Source organism: Teleopsis dalmanni, chromosome 1, assembly GCF_002237135.1.
Source record: "Teleopsis dalmanni isolate 2A chromosome 1, ASM223713v2, whole genome shotgun sequence".
In the NCBI taxonomy this organism is placed as follows: domain Eukaryota; kingdom Metazoa; phylum Arthropoda; class Insecta; order Diptera; family Diopsidae; genus Teleopsis; species Teleopsis dalmanni.
In genome coordinates, this window is record NC_051846.1 from 54501463 (window position 1) to 54523705 (window position 22243).

The following is a 22243-nucleotide window of genomic DNA, read 5'->3' on the forward strand; positions in this document are numbered from 1 at the left end:
GCTGTATATTTTTCGATATTTTAAGTTTATGTAGTTTGGCAGCACTGTCCTTAATTACTATGCCAAAAATGAGCTCGATCTGTCAGACAGTTCGTTTACGGCAGCTGTTGAAACCAGTTCACCTCAGTAGTGCGTTGCGAAATGTCTTCGACGGTCGTACGACCGTCCTGGAAGGCTTTGTACCACTCATAAACTTGAGTTTTCGATAAAACTGATTCCCCATAAGCCTTTTGTAGCATTCGCAACGATTCTGCACACGAAATTTCGTTCGAAACACAAAATTTGATGCAAACTCTTTGTTCAATATTTTTTTCCATTGTTTTTTTCGCAACGCCCTACTGAGGTGAACTGGTTTCAACAGCTGCCGTAAACGAACTGTCTGACAGATCGCGCTCATTTTTGGCATAGTAATTAAGGACAGTGCTGCCAAACTACATAAACTTAAAATATCGAAAAATATACAGCGCGCGAATTTTAAATGAGAATTTCCGAAAACTTTTCGGTCTTAATGTATTGTATGCATTTCTTATCAAAGTTGCTTTGAAAAAAATTCCCATTAATAAAAAAACCAATTTCGTTTTTCTGACATTATTTTTCCGTCTGATCATTAATTTAGATAGCATATTTTACTATAAATAGCATATTAAATGGAAAACAGATTATTTTTTCCAAAAAAAATGTATTTTCTTACTAGTTTTTTTTTCCCGAATTGTATTACGATCACATAAATATGATTTTTTTAAAACCATATTAATTTTTTCTGTTAAAAAAAAAGATTCTTTCACGTACGACATTAAATCAGTCACCATCATTTTTTTTCCACTACGTCTTGGTGTCAGAATTAATGGTCATTATATAGACTGTTTTCCCAGTTTTATTTTATCTATATATGTACGTGATTCTTAAAAATCCGTTCACAGACTATTACTGGCATTAGCAACGTAGGTATATAATATATTAAATATTTCTATAACTATTAAAATCTAATGTTTTCAAATATAGTCATGATTAACTAAATATAAATAATATAATTACTAAATATTAATAAACTTACATATGTTTCAGTCTTTCCTAACAAAGCTTGTGCTTTATATACGTATTAACGTAGGGAGTGTAGGTGTTATCTTTTTGTTTTTTTTTTGCATTTTCTTTTTATTGACATTCTTTAAATGACTTTTTCTTGTTACCTTCTTAAAAAATACTTCCATTTCTATCTTAACACTATTTACGGACCATTTCTCCTGATCTATAATGATATAAATAAATATAAATATAATATAAAATAAATATAATGATATAAAAATACATGTTAACTTTCTCGATGTTCTTTTAAATACAATGATTAATTTATTCAACCTTAGAGTAAACTCCATAGAGTTTACCAATCCAGCATTAAACAAATTATACATTAAAATGCCTCTTCACTTACAAATAAACTTGGATTTAATACTATATTCAATGTATATGCAAAATAAGATTTTGTAACATTTAAAATGAGTAAACAAAATGTCGAAATTATAATTCTCATTTAATTGAAATTTTACTTTATATAAATTATAAAGAATAAAAAAATTAAATTTTTTTATATATATAATAATCATGTATGGATTTATTTGGTTCATGTAACTTTTAGTCATTACTTGCAAGTAATTTGAATAATCCACTGTTAACCATTCACCACTACACAAATAGTTTTTACTAATATTCTATCAATATAACCTTCTAGTATATCTTTTTTATTGTAAGGCTATTTTTAAAATGTTGGCGATAACATCATTTGTATATTTTGTGTATATTATAATCTGTAGTATAGTACAATTTTTTATTTTTGTTAACTGAAAAGTATTGCTTCTTGTAGATAACTCATTACTAATATAATTGGTAAAACTTATATTTCGTTATAAAGTGTCTAATTGTAGCTAAACTAAAAAGGTTCTAAACTTATTCAATTGATTTTAAATGTCAGTTATAATGAAAAATTCATTTTTTTTAAAATAAGCTATTATTTTTAATTGAATTTTTTCGAACAGTAGTGAATTACAACAACAAAATTTTTATTATTTTAATTAATTTAATTTTTGACTGACCAAACAGCTGTTTCGAGTATTGCCAAATACTTATCTGTAGTATTTTTGGAATTTGTAAATAATCTTTTGAGACTGTTAAACTTATTATTTTAACTATTAAAAAATATTTTAATTAGTTATACAAAAATCTATTCTTAAATTTACGAATTAACTCTACTTCAGAGAAGTTCTGTGTGATGTTAACATATCAAACTGCATCATAATCCAAAAGCAGCAAATATAAACTGTTTATGAAATCTTGGGACAATACTAAAGGCCTGTGGCTACTTAAACAGCTCATATGGATCAGTAATAAATATTCTGATAGCTTTAAATGATTTTTTTTATAAATTGTTCGCTCTCCTATTAACTACCATATTTAAAAAGTTGAATGTTCTCTACATTTGCAAATTCTTTGAAATGCGATTCATGTCCTGCAATTATCAGACTATCAGTCCAGAATCATCACCTGACTTTTATTGAAACGATTTATACCTGCACTAAAAAATATTCTTAACCTAACTTTGTTTATATAAGTTAAGAATTTTTTCTCTAGAAATAGATTAAAACATCTCATTAGTTGTAGTTTAATATTACGTATACTAATAATACTTGCTATAAAACACTTGCTATAAACAAGTTGAAAAATCATATTCTTATGCGTATCTGAGGAATTTTTTTAATTTTTGAGCAAACCAATTTTTCTCAAGTATATTTTTGCGAAGACAATCAAAATGTTTCAAATAAATTGAAACCACTATTTCCGAACTCATTTTAATAGAATTCCTCTGTACTGAAACCCCTTGCCGAGTTTCGGCCTTACGCAGAATGTCTCCCCAGGCGCTTCTACTGCGTGTGCTTTCCAGTCTCATACATCAAGTATAATTGACTACTGAACCCTTAGTAGCACCTATTGGCAATGGTAGTTCGCCGTTTGATCTGCAATCTGACATCATTGTTTTTCGTTACGGTGGATGAAATCCTTGACAGATTCGAAAGTATAGTCGCCAGCCACTAGCTCGGGGTTTGAGCGATGCACATTTGTACGCACATTAGCCGACATACCTATACTTCGTTTTGCCTTCATTTACCGATAAGCCCATTCTTGCAGATTCCTAGAGATTATTTGAAAAAAAAATTATTTTTTAAGATATTGAGGGTTTTTTGACATTTTGCAAGGTAGATTTTTGTTCGACATCCATAGAGGATGTCGGGTAATGTTGGAATCACCTTCCATCATTAATGACCCTATTCAGGGGTCACCCTATATAATTCAGGAACAAACAGTACATTTACTTTGTTTTGTTTTTACGTTAAATTACAAGTAATATATATTAAATTATGAATAAAATATATTTATTTCAATTTTAATTGAAATTTGTGACTCAAAACAAACTATTTTCAACTATGTATAGACAACTAGTTATGCCATATAAAGATTTTCTTCTCATTTAGTTTTGAATTTAACTCTTCGTGCATCATGTCTTTTTATAAGTTTAATGACTACATACAATGTCTGTATGTAAATTTTAAAAACTTTTGCGGTAGTTAACAATGAATGCAACATATATTAACTCATTCAAAAGCAAATTTCTGGTATATATAGTATCTGTGTATACAGACTTATTCTCAACATTTGCCACACGACATTAGTCAAGTATGACAAAGCATACAACTTAACGTTATGATAATAATATAATTATGTGAAAACCACATTATTCATAATTTTCATTATTATGAAGATACGAGTATTATTGTTTAAAGCTTTTGCAGATAGATGTACCAATGTTGAAGAATGAAAAAATTGTATTTATACAACATAATTGTGTTAAAGTGGTTTAATATGAGAAAAACTTAAATAACAGTACAGCAATGTTGAATATCGCTATTAGTCTCTTCATTAAATATGTTAGTATAAGAATTTTATTTAATTTCTAATATAATAAAAATATATTTATTTTAAAGAGTAAACTAATTTAATTACGAACTAACACTTTTTATTTAGTCAACATTTTTAACATTTTTTTCATTTCTATATAAATAGAAATATAAAAGCTATTAAAACGAAAAATTAATTGCAGTAATTACATTATGTATAAATTATGATTACTACATATTAAGACATGTTTATAATACTAAATACTCACTAATTTAGTCTACATTTATACCTGTTTCGCTCTGTTACTCTCAATTCACTGAAATATTTCCCTATTTTTAATTGTACATGAAAGCTTAAGTTTTAAAACACCAATAGTATAACTCATTGATGTATACTGGGTTGAATTTTATATATGATATAAGAACTCAACCTAACTAATGTAACTTTCACATTATATTACCTTTAGCTATGATATCAACCCTAAGACATATGTAAATGGTAAGGCTTTGTTAGGTATTTTATTATCACTAAACAATGTGCTAGCGTTTATATTTTAACAACTCCACTTACATTTTATTGAATAAAAAAGAACTGCATCTCTTTAAGTCTTCCAACTTAAAGTTCACACACAGCGAAGACACGAAGCAATGTGTGCTCTCTGAGGTTTATACTATATACACAATCATACCAAAGAGTGATTGTGTGAAGTAGACCGCATTAATGGAAAACTGACATGGAAGAATAATATAAAAACTAAATGCGAAGAAGTGAATAACAATAGGAAGATCTAGCTATTTCATACAAAGAATAAAGCCCTATCTTCAAAAATTAGGTACTATTTATTAAAACCCTATTAAAACTAGTATGGTATGCAACTATGGAGTGTGGCAACAAAATCTAATTTAGGTATGATATATTTTATATATCAAAGATATTAGTCTAGTCTAAGATTTGAAGAGAGCGAGTTTAAGACTACAATTTGACTTCTTAGTACTGATAATAAACTGAAATTTTTCTTGTTAAATATTGTGGCTATTTGATAAACAATAAATTCATAACTTTAAAAATAAGGTGCTATTTATCAAAATCCTTTTAAAACTATTAAAGCCTGACTTTAACCTTGGTATATTATACAACAGAGATTAGGATCTAAAATTTTAAAGCTACCATTTGACGATCTTTAATTTATATCAGATACAATAATTTATTGAAAATTGGAATTAAACCCAATCAATAATAAAGAAAATATCTTCAGGCACAGAGCGGTTGTTAAAAGTTCTAAGAATCACAGCATAAGAGTCTAAGAATTTCTTGGATAACAACATAAAATTTAGAATATTTAAAATGGTCCTCAATCTAAACCTATATTTAGATAGATATAACTAAATAACTATAAATAAAGACTTAACGTAATTTTATTTATAATTATAGTTATAAAAAGTTATTTATATATTGTTTTAGTATAGTGTTGATCAATTTTGAAAAAATTAAGATACAAGGAAATAAAACTATAATATTATTACAAAGTCTTTTATGTCAGAGTTTTTGAATTGACTAATCTTTGAAATAACTTAAAATAATCCATTAATTCAAATTCCATTTTAATCAACTAAAAGTTATTCGTACAATTTAATTTTATAGGATATAATAAAACAACTTATAATCGATCATTAAAATTCTATAAGTTAAATTATTTTAACTGTGTTTCATTTGAAACAAAATAAAATACCTCTTTCTTTTTTTTATTGACGGAAAATAATTTTCATTCATATAATTTTACTGAGTGTTTCTTCTATAGATAACCTAATAATCGTCACGTTTTTACCTTGATAATAGAATTAGTCATACGGTTCTTTTTCAATTTTGTAAAATCATGTTATGAAATTAATAATTCGTGTTTTTATTGTATAGTTTTGAAGTATTGCATATTAGTTTCTCGTTGCCATATATATAAAGTTTCCTAAGCCAACTGTCAGTTTGCAAATAGATCTCATAGCAATGAAACCTAATAAAACAAATCAGTGAAAACTATCCCCACATATTACATCCTTTTTGAACCGACATTTTTATAAAAGAAAATTTTTTTCCATCATTATTTGGAAAAACTTAACTCCTTGACCGATCTTGACCACTCTTAAATGGAAACAAGTTGGCTGGTAATGTCTGTTTACTGTATTCAAAAACAAAAACTAATTTAATACTATATTATCTTTGTCCTCAATTAAATTAAGGGCAATTAACTTTTAAAAAATGCTAATTTACCAACTTAATGTAAACATCAACTTCACTTCACGTTTTTTAATTGATTGACATTTCATTGATTAAAATAAAATCCATGTGAAGATTTGATAACAGATTAGTTTTTATTATTTGTTCTATATTTACATATTTACAAGCTATCAATAGACATTCAGTAAATAAGATTTAATTTTTTTCTATAACAAGTTGAAAGTGGTAGTGGTAGTGTGAGTAGTAGTAGTAAGACATTATAATTATTGTTTGCTTATTCTGACACCAAAAATTAACCCCTACAAAACTTATTCTGACCGTGTTGTACTCACGAAGACATGAAAAATAATAATTTATTCCAAGCTGCATAATATTTCTATTCTTTCCTGCCTAATTTTTCTACACATCGTTGAAGCATTTTTATATAAGATTAATAAGCAATTTATTTTAATCCTTAAATATAAAAAATTGGGTAAAAGTGAAGTGTTATGATTTTACATATCGTTATGATCGAAGCCGTTTTAATCTCTATAAAAAATAACAGATTTGCTAAATACTTACAATCTATAGTTTTATGAATCATAGATAGTATTTCAACTTCTTCATATGAATATGGTTGGTTGATTTGTTGCAGTGTCAGGTCTGAAGACCTGATATCCATATTTAGCGATTTTTCCATTTTACTATCAAACTCCTTACAAGAAACCTTAGGATATAAAAAGAAGATAAAAACTAAGTTCAAAGGTTAACTAAATAGATCTGTCGTTCTTAGTGATGAATAGTCTGACCAAAGAGAACTCCAGTGAGCACTGTAATATTCATCATATAAGGGTATATAGATGATTTAAAAAAACTGGACGATTATATCGCATTTTTATATATATTTCCTAAATTCACTAAAACGTTGACTCATTCAAATGGTTACATTTTTAGTGATAAATAAGAAATGTTATTTAATAAACTATTATAAAGTGTAAATAATAAATAAATAATAACCAAACAAAATCAATTACTGTCCGAATAATTTTGTTACAAAGGCGTTTTCCTCCTAAATGGAACTCTGTTAATCACACCTTGAATAATTAATGTAATATACTATTTTCTACTATTTTGATATAAGCAAATAGTCTGTGTCTACATTATATGTATGTACAATGCTACAATTAATATAACAATAACTACTGATAAACCCCTTATAATATATATATATATTTAATCCTTATACTCCTAGGAGGAGCATAGGGCCGCAACAAATAACTTCCACTCGGTACGATTGGTGGCCAACCTTATAAAATAGTTAATTACTATTATATCAATTGTCTTTGCCTTAATAATGCTGTTTTAAATGTTGTAAATAATTAATTTAAAAGTGGAATAAGAATGGGTCCAAGATATTTGGTTTATATTTAAAAGCCATAACTTCCTAGTGTGATGAAGAACTGACAAATCAAAGAATTAATATAGAGATTTTTTATTAAAATATGTATGTTTCATTTTTTTACAATATTTACTTGTATTGTAGAAAAAATAATTTTTATATATATTACTAAAAATATGTAATGGATGTTATAGTCTTATATGAAAAAAGTTTATTAATATCTGAACCGTTAAATAAGCATGTTCGATTTGGTTACGATCAACTTAAAATTTATCAACTCTTATTATAATGTTTTTGTAATTCTATAAGTATATATATATATATTTCTTAATAGTTATAGCTAATAGTTATACTAATAGTATCTATAATAGATACTCGCATAAATGAACATCTCTTTGTGCAATGTTTTGATTCAAAGTTTTCTAAAAAAGGAAGTTCTGTTTTCTTAACAGAACTGAACTGCTGGTTTCTTTTGTATCTACTTAGGAGAACTTACACTATATCAACACATGATTGTCTATTGTATTATATGTATTTGCAAAGTTACTTATAAAAAATATCAAATTCCATTTATTGATTTTGTTTATTTTAATAATTTACTTACAGGAATTACGTGAAAAATGTGATAGAGAAGCTAATGAGAAACATTTTATAACTAGTGAATCAGAAAAGCCTCAAAATAGATTTTTAAACAGATATCGTGACGTAAATCCTTATGATCACTCTCGGATTGTAATTCATCGAGGAAGCGTCGACTACATAAATGCAAATTTAGTAAAGGTATTAATAATAATTAATCATATTTAATGTGTTGCATATTTAAAATTTCATTTCAATAGTTTGATCGTGCCGAAAGAAAATATATTTTAACGCAAGGTCCTCTTGGCGATACAGTGGGCCATTTTTGGTTAATGGTTTGGGAGCAAAATACGAAAGCTATACTAATGTTAAATAAATTAATGGAAAAGAAGCAAGTCAAATGTCATCTGTATTGGCCGGAAAGAAAAGGTGCAGAACATGCGCTCAAACTGAATGAAGTAAAATTGACAATAGAACTCTTACGTTGTGAAGAATATAAAGATTATTGTCGTAGATGGTTCAAGTAAATATAATTTGTTATAAACATAAATAAATCTAATACTTATAATATATGTATATATATATATAAATTATTTTAAAGGTTAACAGACGTAGAATCGAATCAGAGTCGAGAGATTATACAATTTCATTATACAACTTGGCCTGACTTTGGCATTCCTAGCTCACCAGTAGCATTTTTACGTTTTCTTAAACAAGTGCGTGATTCCGGTGCTTTAGAACCAGATGTTGGTCCTGCAGTAGTACATTGTAGTGCTGGTATTGGCCGATCAGGCACTTTCTGTTTAGTCGATTGTTGCTTAGTATTGGTAAGTATTTTTTTTAATGTGATTTATTTATTGAAATAAATTAATTATAAATGTACAAATATTTTATAAAATATTTAAATATAAAATTCTGTTAATTTCATTCATATTCAAATTTGATATGCTTAGATTTACGAAAAATTAATTTACAAAGTTTTGTTTGATTATCCCTTTTAGTCAGTTACGTTCATCAGACAAATAGTCGTTTAGTTTCTAAGTTTCTATTACGTAGATTCGATGTTATTACATCATCTGCGATGCCTCCTTATCTACGTTTAAACGTAAATTCCCTTTATAAACAATAACCCTTTTAGTCAATTTATTACTTACATTCACCAGACAAACAGTCTATTAGATTCTAAGTTTCTATTAAGTAGATTCAATGTTATTACATCATCTGCGATGCCTCCTTATCTACGTTTAAACGTAAATTCCCTTTATAAACAATAACCCTTTTAGTCAATTAATTACTTACATTTACCAGACAAACAGTCTATTAGATTCTAAGTTTCTATTAAGTAGATTCAATATTATTATATTATCTGCGATGCGTCCTTATCTACGTTTAAACGTAAATTCCCTTTATACCTAAACAAATATTACTCAAAATACATTTTTTTAAAACAACAAGTAAATGCAGGTTTTTGATCAGTTCATAATGCATAACCAATACGATTTTTAAAGTGATATCAATAACTTAAGATATATAAAAATGTTTTAAATATAAATTGAACTAGTAGAATAAAATAATCGACTTCAATAGGAATCTTCAATCAATTATTAAATATTATGATCAATAAAAATGTTTTAAATATAGATCGATAGAGGAGAAGATGATGTCTCAGTTAAAGATGTTTTATCTGAATTGCGAACATATCGTATGGGCTTAATACAAACTATGGATCAATTATACTTTTCATATCAAGCAATAATCGAAGGCATGAAGTTACTTAAAGATCCCGTAAGTATAATTAAGTTTTGAAAATTTTACATAATTTTTAGGTATTATTTTAGAAAATTATCTACTAATTTAATTTTACTATAAATTTTATTTTTACAGAGTTTTATTGATTATAAAGAGGAACCAATTATACGGAATGATGATCAACGATGCGAACCTTTTAATTTAGACGAAACTCCACCGCCTCTACCTCCACCACGCTCACTTTCCCTATTACCATTAGCTGGCACTGCTGGTGGAATGTTAACATTAAATCTGTGTGGTACACAAACTAAACCCCTGCCTAAAATACCAACAAGTGAGAGCTTTAATGATGATCTTTATGCTCCAGACAATAATCAGCACAAGAATAAGGATGCGCTCAATAACTTTATAAATAATGAAAAAACAATTGATAATATGTCAAATCGACCACTCCCACCACTGCCGCCATCACAGAAAAATCAAAACTCACTAGATTGTATTAATGATTCAGATAGTGATGAAAACGATTTATATGAAGATGATAGTGACGATGAAGCAGCAGATGATGAAAACGCAAATAATGAGAGTAATGGATCTAATACGAAATTTGATGATTTACAAAACAATACCACAGAAGACCTTAATGATGTAAGAAAATTAAATGGTATTGAAGGCTTAACTAATCGTACTACAAGGTATATTTATATATATGAATTTAATTTATATTTTTACATTTAATGAAAATGTGATTAAAAATAACTAAATTTTTTTGTTTTTGTTTTTAGTCCGGATAATGAACTGAAACGGCGAAAACGAGTCGAACGTCAAGCAAATATCGAACAAAGAGTAAACGAAATTAAACGGAAGCAACGCGAAGCTGAAGAAAACCAACAGGCGGCGAAAAAACGAAGGTCATTAGTTACATATATAGCTACAGGTGTAATTGTGGGTGTAATATGTGTGTACGCCTATACAAAATTGACCTAAAATATTAAATTTTCTTCTATTGTTAACATATTACTTAGAACATTTAATTAACTTGTGAGAACATTAGTTTTTGCTAACAAAACTGAGAGAAAAAAAAATAAAATAAAAAAACTACCACAAACTCCCAAAGCACTTTAGTGTGGGCTTAGACGGACACCGACAACCCTGAATATAGGAAAAGAAACGTACAATTCACACATACACAATAACACAATAACACTTGTTTAACAGAAGAATTAGAAATCAAAACTTTTTACTAATATAATAATAATAATAATTTTATAAGTAATTTTTAAGGTTTTTAAATTTGTATGAATTTTTTTTTGATAAATTTGTACGTTGCTAAGAAGTTTCTGTAAACACTTAAGTGAAAAATCCTCACACAAAAAATTTAAAACAAAAATATCATTAATATAACTGCTATTGCTTTTATTGTTCTAACACTAAATTTAATTTTTTATTTAATATTTATAAACAACAAACATATATGCATATTTTAGTTAATTAATATAATACAAATTTGCTGCACAGTTTACAATTTTCTATTTTGTAATGAATAAAACTGTAGAGTGACCGTTAAAACATCTTTTCGAGTAAATTACAATAGACTGAAAAATTAGAACAAGTTTTATTAAAAAAAAAAAAAATAATAATAAAAATATATTAATACACTATATATATATATATCTTATATGCTGTATATATATATATCTGCATGTATATATATATATGCTCCATATAAATATGTTTCTATATAGGCATATATAGCTTATATAAAAATAAGTTAAAATCCATTTCTATGTTGTAATAGTTATTAGAAATCATATATACTATTTATTTAGGGCTAAGATTAACCCACTTTACTTTCTTGTAAGCTTTTAAAAAGCACAATGAAAGCAATTAAATTGCAAACATTTAGAGTCTACAAGTTTTTTTTTTTTTCATAGTTTACTTTCGTTTACTTTCTGTCTATAAATCTTAATATTTATCAAATAATACAAAATATATAGTATATTTTATAATTTTTCAAATTTTGTTCACATTTGCATTACAACAATATAAATGTGCCAAAGTAATTTTATTAAAATATTAAAATTATTTTTATTTTTTGGCAAGAAATTACCCAATTTAAATTTACTTTTAATATTCATTTTAAATTAAAGTGAATTTTTAATTTATTTAAAAAATGATCGTATCATTTGTTTGCAAATATTGTTTTTAAACTAGCAAATGTTAAAACAACACACACGTATATATTAACGCACATTGTTTTAAAAATGTACCGAACTTTTATATTTAAATAACAAGTAATTTTTATAGTTCAGTTGAAATTTTTCTTTTATAAATATTAAATTGATTACGTTTGAATATATATTTTTCAAACAAAATTTAGGCAGTTCCAGGAAGATTTAAATGAGTTAAAATAATATAATGTGATTTTAGCAAAATTCACTGCACCGTTAATTTGTAAATATATGGTTTAATCACAATTTTCTATTTAAAGAATTTTTTTCAATGATTTTTTTTTTTAATTTAATATTTGGGTCATGCAATATCTATTGCTATTTGCTATTTTTGTAATAGATGATAGAAAATTAGTTCTATAAAAAAAAACATTTTTTTGGCAATACTACTAATATCTAACGTTTCTTCTTATACCAATTTTATTTTATCTGTGAATGTACACGACTACAAATTTTAAATATTGCTTTCTCTTTTTGGGAAGAGTGTGTAAGAGCTTTTAATTTTTGTAGAAATTTAAACTAAATAGAAGATTTAAATCTTGTTAAATTTTAAATTATAGGCAAATCACTTATGGAACCAAACTATAAAGTACTTCAAGTAATAATTTAACACATTTTATGTGCACCTCTACCTTAACTCTACCTTTATTCTATTTTTTTCCACTTTTTATATTTAATTTTACTAACATCTAACTACTAAAAGTATAGAAGTTATTTTTGATATATGTACTACTGACCTCACAACACGATCTAGTTGCAATGATAAATTAATAACACTTTGTTCTGAATTTCAATGCATAATCTAAATTGTACTATAGTAAATTATAAATTTATATTAAATTATATGTTTTATTCTAAAATGTTATTATAACTGATTAGGTATAGTAAATTTTGTAAAATTATAAAATTAAGTACAATCGTATTGATGATTTTAAACATAATAAACCTAAAGCGCGCTACAGACGGTCTATTTGCATAATCAAGCATTTTGAATATAATGACGAAATATATTTGAAATGGATGATATATAATTGAAATTTTTCTTTAAGCAAAAAGTTATTAATAAGTAAATGAACAGTGTATATGTGTGTTTGATGCTTAACGTCATATGCATAGTTCAAGGAAACATATATAAGTATATCATACATGCATATGTCTTGCTTGAACAAGCATTTTAACGTGTGTAGTGCTTCTTAGGAAAATATTTTGTTATTGCTTATACTGATCTATCTTGCCGTTTTATAAAATTAATTTTTATACTATACCAAATATTATTTGAATATCTTCCGATTAAAGCAAAAGGATTTACGAGTCTGTTAAAACTCCTCCTATTTTCCCATTACTGCTTTCCGTTTTTAATCAGTTTATTTTTCACTACTTTTTGCTTTACATTTTTGTACATTTTTGGGTTTTAAATGCTAGACTTCTTATGAATCAATATATTAACATGTATAATTTACAGAAAAATTTTAAGTTATCGTATATATTCATTTATACAACAATTTATATATATACATAATATTAACGTTTTTGTTTAAAAAATATCTGTTAATTTTTTGCTTAATAATCTATGTACAGACCTGATAGCAATTTTATTTATATATATTCAAAAGTTTCAATTTAGGTATTTATTTTTACTATAATTTATTATATCGTTGTAAAATATTTGAGAGGCATATTTGTTAAAATATTGGTATTAAAGGTTCACATTTTTGAGACAAAAACAGAAATTTGTTAGTTATAGTTAAGCTTATTTAATTGAATATCAATAATCTAAGAGCTTTACTATATTTTATTATATTTATTAATTCAATTGAATATCTAAAATCTAGTTAGTGGCTTTATATTTTTTTTAATATATTAAAGATTTTCAAATATAAAAATTTTAAGCTATAAAGTTATCGATTGTCTTGTGTTAACAACCATAATAATGCTTTTATTATTTTTTAATTTAAATATTTTTTGTTTAGAAATATTTTAATTTCTATTAAAAATTACAAAACAAAAAAAAAAATAATTTAATAATTTAAATGTTTAATTTTCTGAATTTTATTATACAAGAAAAAAAAAAGAAGAAGCAGAGTGTTACAAATGTTTGCATTACTGAAGCATTTTTTAAGTAAATTATAACTCTAGAAAATACCCTTAATACTATTACTATATATAATATACATATAAAAAATCTATGTTATTTAAATATTAACAACAATATATATTTGTATACATATATATTTTTGTGTGTATATGTTTATATATTGTATATATGGTATATATAAGCATATTTACACATATTATATATAAACTTACATATACATATATACGTATGTATATATAAAGAATTCTGACGACATTCTTTAATTTTGGATTTGTTTTTATTTAAGTTTAAACTTTCATAGACATAAGCATACATATATATATACATAAGAATAAAAAAATAATTTATTTTTATATATGTATCCCTTGTAAGCAAAATTTATAAGATAACTAAATAAATAATATAAATAAAATGCAAAACACAAAAAAAAAAATATTATAGACTCTACAAAATAAACTGAGATTCTAACTTTAAAAAACCGAATGACTTCAATTTATTTAAAGTTTATTGAAACGTGAAACTGAAAAAAAAATAACATAAATTTCAATCTTCAATCTATATATTTATAAGACAAGCATTAAAATATATTTGTATATATATTTTTTAATACTGTTATGTTGTTCTGTTTTATAATTTTAACAAATAGAATTGTGTTTACTTTATGTTTCAGGCGTGTGAGGGGTAAAAATGAAAATGATACCGAGTGATGATTTTATTGAAGAGCGCGCGTTCCAAAACACTACATTGCCGTTGACTATATATAACTTTAATGAAAATTGGCACAATTTAATTTGTACTACTCCTGGTACTATAGCATACAGCACAATAACTCCATTCAGTCATCATATCAGCAATAATACAAAAACAAAAAATAATGTTACATAAAAAACTTATCTTTTTTATAAAAACTAATTTATAGCACTTAACTAATATAGATATATATAGATATATGTAGATATATGTAGATATATATATTTATATATATATTTGTTTACGTATACTCTAATTGTAATAATCATTTGAAAAATCTAAACCACATCATAAAATTAGCACAGGCAAAGTATTTATACATAATCTAGGTATATAATAGATTTATTGCTAATTTTATTAAATAATAGCAAATAATTGATTATTCAATTTTTTGATTAATTTCTAAAAAGTAAAAAATTACTATTTCATGGTCCGGGAAATTTTTGAATATATTTCGAACTCGAATTTTAGCTGTACTATTATTTTTTGCTAATAATAATTTTTAATTCTAAAAATTGTGAACTAAATTTTAATAACTATTAACTTAATTACTTAATTAATTGTTTTAAGTTAAATCGTTTTTATTAAATTAACTTTATATAACATATATATAAAAGTGCATTAAATTTTTTATTTTTGATTTAAATTTAATATTTGTAATAAAGACGATATTGTTTACAAGGAGCACATAGTCAACTCCTTAACTTTTCAAAAATAAAAATTGTACAATTTTAAAAATATTGAGAATAACAAAAATTGTTAAAAAAAAAAACTATTTAATTGTTATATTGGTATATATTCAAAATTCTTTTAAATCATAAAAATTGTACATAAAAACTAATTATTTATGTTAATAAAAATAAATTCATTTTCGTTAATATCGAAACTATGTGCTTTTTATTGACCAATGTAACGTCGGTCTTAAATAAACAATATTATTTTAACAAATAAAATGTATTAACAATACATTAATAATTATGTATATGTTACATTATATTTGTATATATACTTATATATTAATATATAATTAAATATTTTATTTTACTATATCATTATGTATACATTAATATACAAATATATGACAATATTTATATATATTTATGTATGTGTACACCAGTATATATATATATGTGTGCTTCAAATATTATTCAAGCTGTTTGAGATACTTTAATGAACTCGTACATCGATCCATTCAAAAATTTACGTATATTTACTCAGCATTACAACATTCGTTATATGCGTTTATGATATAATACTATATTCACACAAGAGTTTCGATTGTACTTTTAGCTGTCAAAATGAAAATAAAATATAAATAAATATAAATATAAAGCAAATTTATTATTTGTTTATCTCGAACTTTTTAAATAGATCGGACAACTCAAATGTTCGATGCAAATGTTCAAATCCAAGTTAAACTCAAATTACTAAAGCTTTGTAACTAACTATTAATAATTTGAAGCATCAACATATATCTATTTTTATAAACATTCAGAGATATATAAATATATGTACTTATAGGTGTCAACTTTAATAAATATGTATAATTATTTTATATAAATATGTATGTATATATGTCTCTGATCCCTTTTAAGCATAAAAATGTATCAATTTTTATAAACATTCATAGATATATAAATATATATACCAATAAGTGTCAATTTTGATAAATATATATAATTATTTTATTTATATATATATAAATATATATATATGTATCTAACAGATATGTATATATATTTAATAGAATATATTTATATATATATATTTAATATATATATTATATATATATGTATATATATATATTTATATATATTATATTTATTATTATATTTAATAGATATATATTAATTATTTTATATATTATATTAATTTAATAGATATATATTTATATATATATTATTTAATAGATATATATTTATATATATATTTAATAGATATATATTTATATATATTATATTAATAGATATATATCTATATATATACTATTAATAGATATATATTATAATATATATTAATTAGATATATATTTACTATCATATTATTATATATACTTATATTAACTAGAATATGTTTTATATAATATTAATAGATATACATTTATATATATATATTTTCTATATAATTGATAGATATTTATAAATATTTGATAGTTATTTATATTTACTTGATAAATATGTATATTTATTTTATATGTATTTTATGGAAATAAATAATATTATGTATTATTAATATTTATTTATAAATATGTATGTATTTTGTATACACTTATATTTATATGTATATATATTATATATTTTTATATATAAATCTTCTATTTTAGTCTTAAGGTATATGAATATTTTCAAAAGATATAATTACAAAAACATACATTAAATTTTTAATATCTTGAATATATCTTATAATATATATACACGAATATTAGAGACATATCTGTACGTGCTTTAGATGTTTTACTAGATACTCATAATCATTGTACTGTTTATTTAAAGTGTTAATCATTTCTAATTATTAAGAGTTTAATTATTAAAAGAAAATAATGATTAACCGATTTTATGAGTAATCTACAGTTACAGATCAATTTAAATGAATACACGCTATGTTTCTTACACTTTATAGATAAAATTTTTGCTGGAGATAATCATACTTTATTTAATTACTATTTGCACAGCAGCTTTATTGATTTTTGTAACATTATGAAAAGAAATATCAACGAATGCAACTGGGTAAAAGGAATATTTTCAGATTGAGGTACATTAGAGTACATTGTATTGAACTCTTATATCAATTGTTGAGATAATAGATGGGCTACATATTATGAATATATCAAAAATCTAAGCAGCAAGGACATCACATTTTTAAATTAAGGTTTATACATAATTTTCAGCTTTTCATTCATTCTTATATTTCAAATAACCTATGTGTTTATTACAATTCGGATTGTCATAATTGTATCTGTAGCCCGATTTGTAGCATGAAGATATAAGTAATAATGGTTTACATTAACAGGGAGTATTGTTTTGCTGGAAATCTCAGCAAATTGAGACTTATAAACTTGAATAATGCGCAACTGTTTAGAACCAATGCAGCTCCGCAAATCTCACTCACATTTGATACGTTCATAGGTACATACTTATGAGTTATACGATCGTTCTAACCTTCCTTATGTTTTAAAAGGTGCAGACATCTATATCTACACAAATAGTCAAACAGCAATCAATGCACTATTCTCCTGAAAACTTTTCTCTATATTGCGTTTTAGCTAGAAAGAGGATGATATATTACTGTATGCCTAAATGTACTGAAATTTTGGGTAATCAAACCATGATCAGATAAATGTGTTAATTTCGTATTGTATTTAAATATATATAAACATTATTACTAAAAATGTAACTGATCGCTGTAACCGTTATATACAGATATAACTGATTAAACTTCTGACTACATAGTATTGCACAACATTCACACTACCATATAAAAGGGTAATTAAGATGAGATGTTTAGGAAACTCTTAATACTTCCGTTGGTTTTTCAGGATGCAAAACAATACTGGAAAATATTATTCTAACCATGAACGTTTCAGCAGAAATGATTTTATATAATTTCAATAAATAAAAACTCTTATTAAAACTCTAAGGGCCATGTTATGTAGAATGTCATGGGCTCGTCAAAATTGTCTCGTTTGGGCTTTGACGAAATTGCATCTTATGCAGTGCTTCTAAACGACACAAATGTTGACATATATTACTGAATTACACTATTTTGCCTAAGTGACAAGGCACAAATAGCCCCGCCTCTTATGACAAAATTTAAACCTACATATTGTTTTGTCTCTTAATCTCAATTTTATAATTTCCTTTAAAAAACAACAACAATTTTGCTCACGAAGAGTCCATGAAATTCTTCTTAACACACACATGGCCTTTATACTCTTTCATCTTTTTAAACTCTCATAATACAAAACATTATTAATAAATACATACATATATATATAAATATATTCCTTTGATTTATTTCGGTGGGGGACTTCTACCCTTCAAGCAAATATGTATTTTGTTTTTTCTTTATCGATAAGTAAATGAACTATGAATACAATTCAGATGTTGTAGTTCAAGGAACACAATATCTTAATTCGGTTTTTTTACAAAAATAAAAGCTTTTGGCATCAGATTGTGGGAGCTCTACTGGATACTGAATAAAAACTCAAAGCTCTCAATCGAAAATAAACTTATTATCAATAAAGGTACACTTATGACATTGAACTCTGGGGAACTGCTGCATCTTGAAATATGGAGATAATCCAACGTTTCCAATCAAAACCACTTAGAATAATCTCAAATCTCCTATAGATATATGACAAATAAATGTAAACACCGCGATCTCAACATCTCCGTAGTTAAGGATGTTATAAAAAGTCAAGCCAGAAATTACAAAAACCATTTGCAATATCATTTTAACCATTTTGTTAGTAGAATTATAGCAGAAAGAAGAAAGTTCACACGTCTCCACAAATAAATGCCACTGGAACTTTAATTTGTGATCGATTTCAACAGACGGATGTGCTACTGAGCACAGTACATTCAAGCCCATAAAAATTTTAAGTATTTATCTACTTACTCTTAAATATTGTTCATTGTCTATTCCTTAGCGACAGATCGCAATCAAGGAAATTAAATTTTAAAAAAAAATTTTCTTTCATCGTTTTTGTTGATAATAATGTTCATTTTAAGCTGGTAATTCAATAATTGCTTGAAACACAGTTTTACACGACATAAACACTTTTAAGTAATTTTATTCATAAAAAATCTAGATATGGCAGCACTGCTGATGAACATTTTGAAAGTTATTGTGAGGAATTACTCATCTTACAAAGAATTGTCATTTGTGGTGTCATTAGCAAAGAAAAAATGGTCAAAGAGTTTTCTCAGCTGCATTGTTGAACGATATATTTATTGCGTATATTTCCAAGTCATTTAATAAGCAAAAAAAAAACAAATAAATTGTATATATCAATAACCACAAACGAAATTTAAAAAAACGAAATGAACGCGGGTGTTGAAGCACAAATAACAAAATTACTATCAAAAGTAAATTAATTGTTTTATGTTTTAATTAAATTCATTTATACATTTTTTTTAATACAATATAGTATCAAAATGCGGCTGCAGCAAAAAGGGATGTATTGCTGGTGGTAGCGAATTACCGCAGTTTATCTTACAAACTACAACAATATGGTATATATTAATAATAACAATCAATTTCTATGTTCCTCCCCGCAATTGTCTTTCACAAATGTAAAATCACTCATTGTTTTTGTTTACAAAACTAGGGGAGGAGACAATAGAGAAAATTTGTCTGATGACAAATAATTTGATTAAATGAAATTAAGTTAATGTTAAATATAATTTTTCTTTATTAGTTTTTAATGATGGCTCTGCAAAGGATTTATTCTGTTTGGATGGAACTATTCCAGTGGTTTATAAAAGTAAGTCTTACAGTAAAAAAGAAAAACAAACTGAAACTAAATAAAAATTATTTTATAAGATAATACATATTACATTCCAATTTGTATATGGTTAATGGACACACATCCTAACAATGCACCAATTTGCTTCGTAAAGCCAACACCAACAATGCAAATTAAATGCTCCATGTATGTGGATTATAATGGAAAAATATATTTACCTTATCTGCACGATTGGCAACCTGTGAGTGAATTAAATTGTGAACAAAGTAAAATAAATCTAATAAACTAAACTTTTTTAGCATACATCTGATCTAGTGTCACTTATACAAGTAATGATTTTTACTTTTGGTGATCATCCACCGGTTTATTCGAAGCCTAAAGAGCAAGTGGCGCCTTATCCAGCTTCCAGTAAGTTAATTTCATTAAAGTATTATATTTATTAAATTACTTCATACAATAGCATTTATGCCACAACCAGGTGGCAGTGGCGCTGGCACCGGTTATTTACCATACCCCACAGCTGGTGGTAGCGGTGGTGCTTTCCCACCATATCCTACTAGAAATAATTTTGGCTCCTATCCACCTTACCCAACGCCGGGCAATGTTAATCCTGGCCCAAATGCAAGTGGTTACTCAGGCTATATGAATTTTCCAACAGTTCCTGGATATAATTCTGGATATGTATGCATATTATTATTTCAATTTAATATTTGAACGTAAAGAGTGTGTTTGTTAAAATTTTTGTTAGAATCCTACAAATCCCGGCTCTACAGGTACAATCACAGAGGAACATATAAAAGCATCTCTCATAAGCGCTGTTGAGGATAAGCTGCGACGCCGTTTGGAGGAGAAAGTTAACCAATATCAAGCAGAAATTGATACACTGAATCGTACAAAGCAAGAGTTGGTAGAAGGTAGTACTAAAATTGATGCAATTATTGCACGTTTACAACGGGAAGAGGTAAGCATCATTACAACTTGTTTGATCATTGATTTATAAATTAATACGTTTTTAATTTGTTAGGTTGAAATGCAGAAAAACATCAATATTTTACGTGATAAAGAACAGGAATTAGAGAAGAGTTTAGAATCAATGGAAAATTCTGAAGGAATTGATCCAGATGAAGCAGTAACCACCACAGCACCTTTATATAGACAGTATGTCCTGTATACAATAATTACTTTTTTATATATTATGTGTATTTATTGTAGATTACTGAACTCATATGCAGAAGAAGCTGCTACTGAAGATGCCATATATTACTTAGGTGAAGCGCTGCGTAGTGGCGTAATTGATTTGGAAACATTCTTGAAACATGTACGTCAACTATCTCGTAAGCAATTTATGCTGAGAGCTGTCATGCAAAAATGTAGACAAAAAGCGGGACTTGCTGGTTAGTGTTTTCGACAATTGGCATTGAATTGATGTTAAAATAAAATAAAATTCACTCATATTGATATATATTAAATTTTATCATATATATATATATATACTCTATTAACATTAGTTACTGCAATTTATAATTTAATAAAATTGTTAGGTTTTGCTAAATAAAATTACTTTCTATTTAAATATATTTTGTCTGAAATGACAATGTATCCATTTTAAAGTAAAAAAATGGTTCATGGTGAGACATGTTTTATGAAAAATTATTTTAAATCATATAATATGGTTGACCATACAAATGTTTCGAATACCTGCTAATATCCATTTTCAGTGGTATTTGAAAGGACTTAGTTTAATTAATTTGGTTTGGTCTGCAAGACGCAGACCACGTTTAATTTCCATTATTTAATTTTGAAATTTTATTGTTAACTTT

General features: G+C 25.5%; 2 protein-coding genes across 4 annotated transcripts; both read left to right on the forward strand.

Moving 5' to 3' along the window:
• Positions 1–8158: 8158 nt before the first annotated feature.
• LOC119668362 (tyrosine-protein phosphatase non-receptor type 61F) lies at positions 8159–15122 on the forward strand (the record flags this gene model as incomplete). 2 transcript variants are annotated; one of them, XM_038077838.1, is given in 7 exon segments in its annotated part: positions 8159–8332; positions 8392–8654; positions 8733–8958; positions 9773–9916; positions 10016–10575; positions 10666–10791; positions 14877–15122. In XM_038077838.1, coding segments are annotated over 7 exon segments (1530 nt in total), but the record flags the coding sequence as incomplete, so codon positions are not given.
• A 4700-nt stretch (positions 15123–19822) lies between these two features.
• On the forward strand, positions 19823–21972 carry LOC119672236 (tumor susceptibility gene 101 protein-like). Of its 2 annotated transcripts, none has more exons than XM_038083240.1 (9): positions 19823–20043; positions 20106–20190; positions 20376–20441; positions 20501–20664; positions 20723–20831; positions 20902–21104; positions 21172–21384; positions 21448–21581; positions 21636–21972. In XM_038083240.1, the coding sequence occupies exons 1-9, from the start codon at positions 19999–20001 to the stop codon at positions 21820–21822; spliced, it is 1206 nt and encodes a 401-aa protein (XP_037939168.1). In that variant the 5' UTR covers positions 19823–19998; the 3' UTR covers positions 21823–21972. The 2 variants fall into 2 exon arrangements, with proteins under 2 accessions (XP_037939168.1, XP_037939167.1); XM_038083239.1 differs by having other exon boundaries at positions 19824–20043; positions 20884–21104.
• Positions 21973–22243: the final 271 nt, after the last annotated feature.

Bases quoted from the DNA above. Each gene is read 5' to 3' on its own strand.
- LOC119672236 (XM_038083239.1), top strand. From the start codon at position 19,999: ATGAACGCGGGTGTTGAAGCACAAATAACAAAATTACTATCAAAA. The intron at 20,044-20,105 runs GTAAATTAATTG...AATACAATATAG, and splicing joins TAACAAAATTACTATCAAAA to TATCAAAATGCGGCTGCAGC. The intron at 21,105-21,171 runs GTATGCATATTA...AATTTTTGTTAG, and splicing joins CTGGATATAATTCTGGATAT to AATCCTACAAATCCCGGCTC.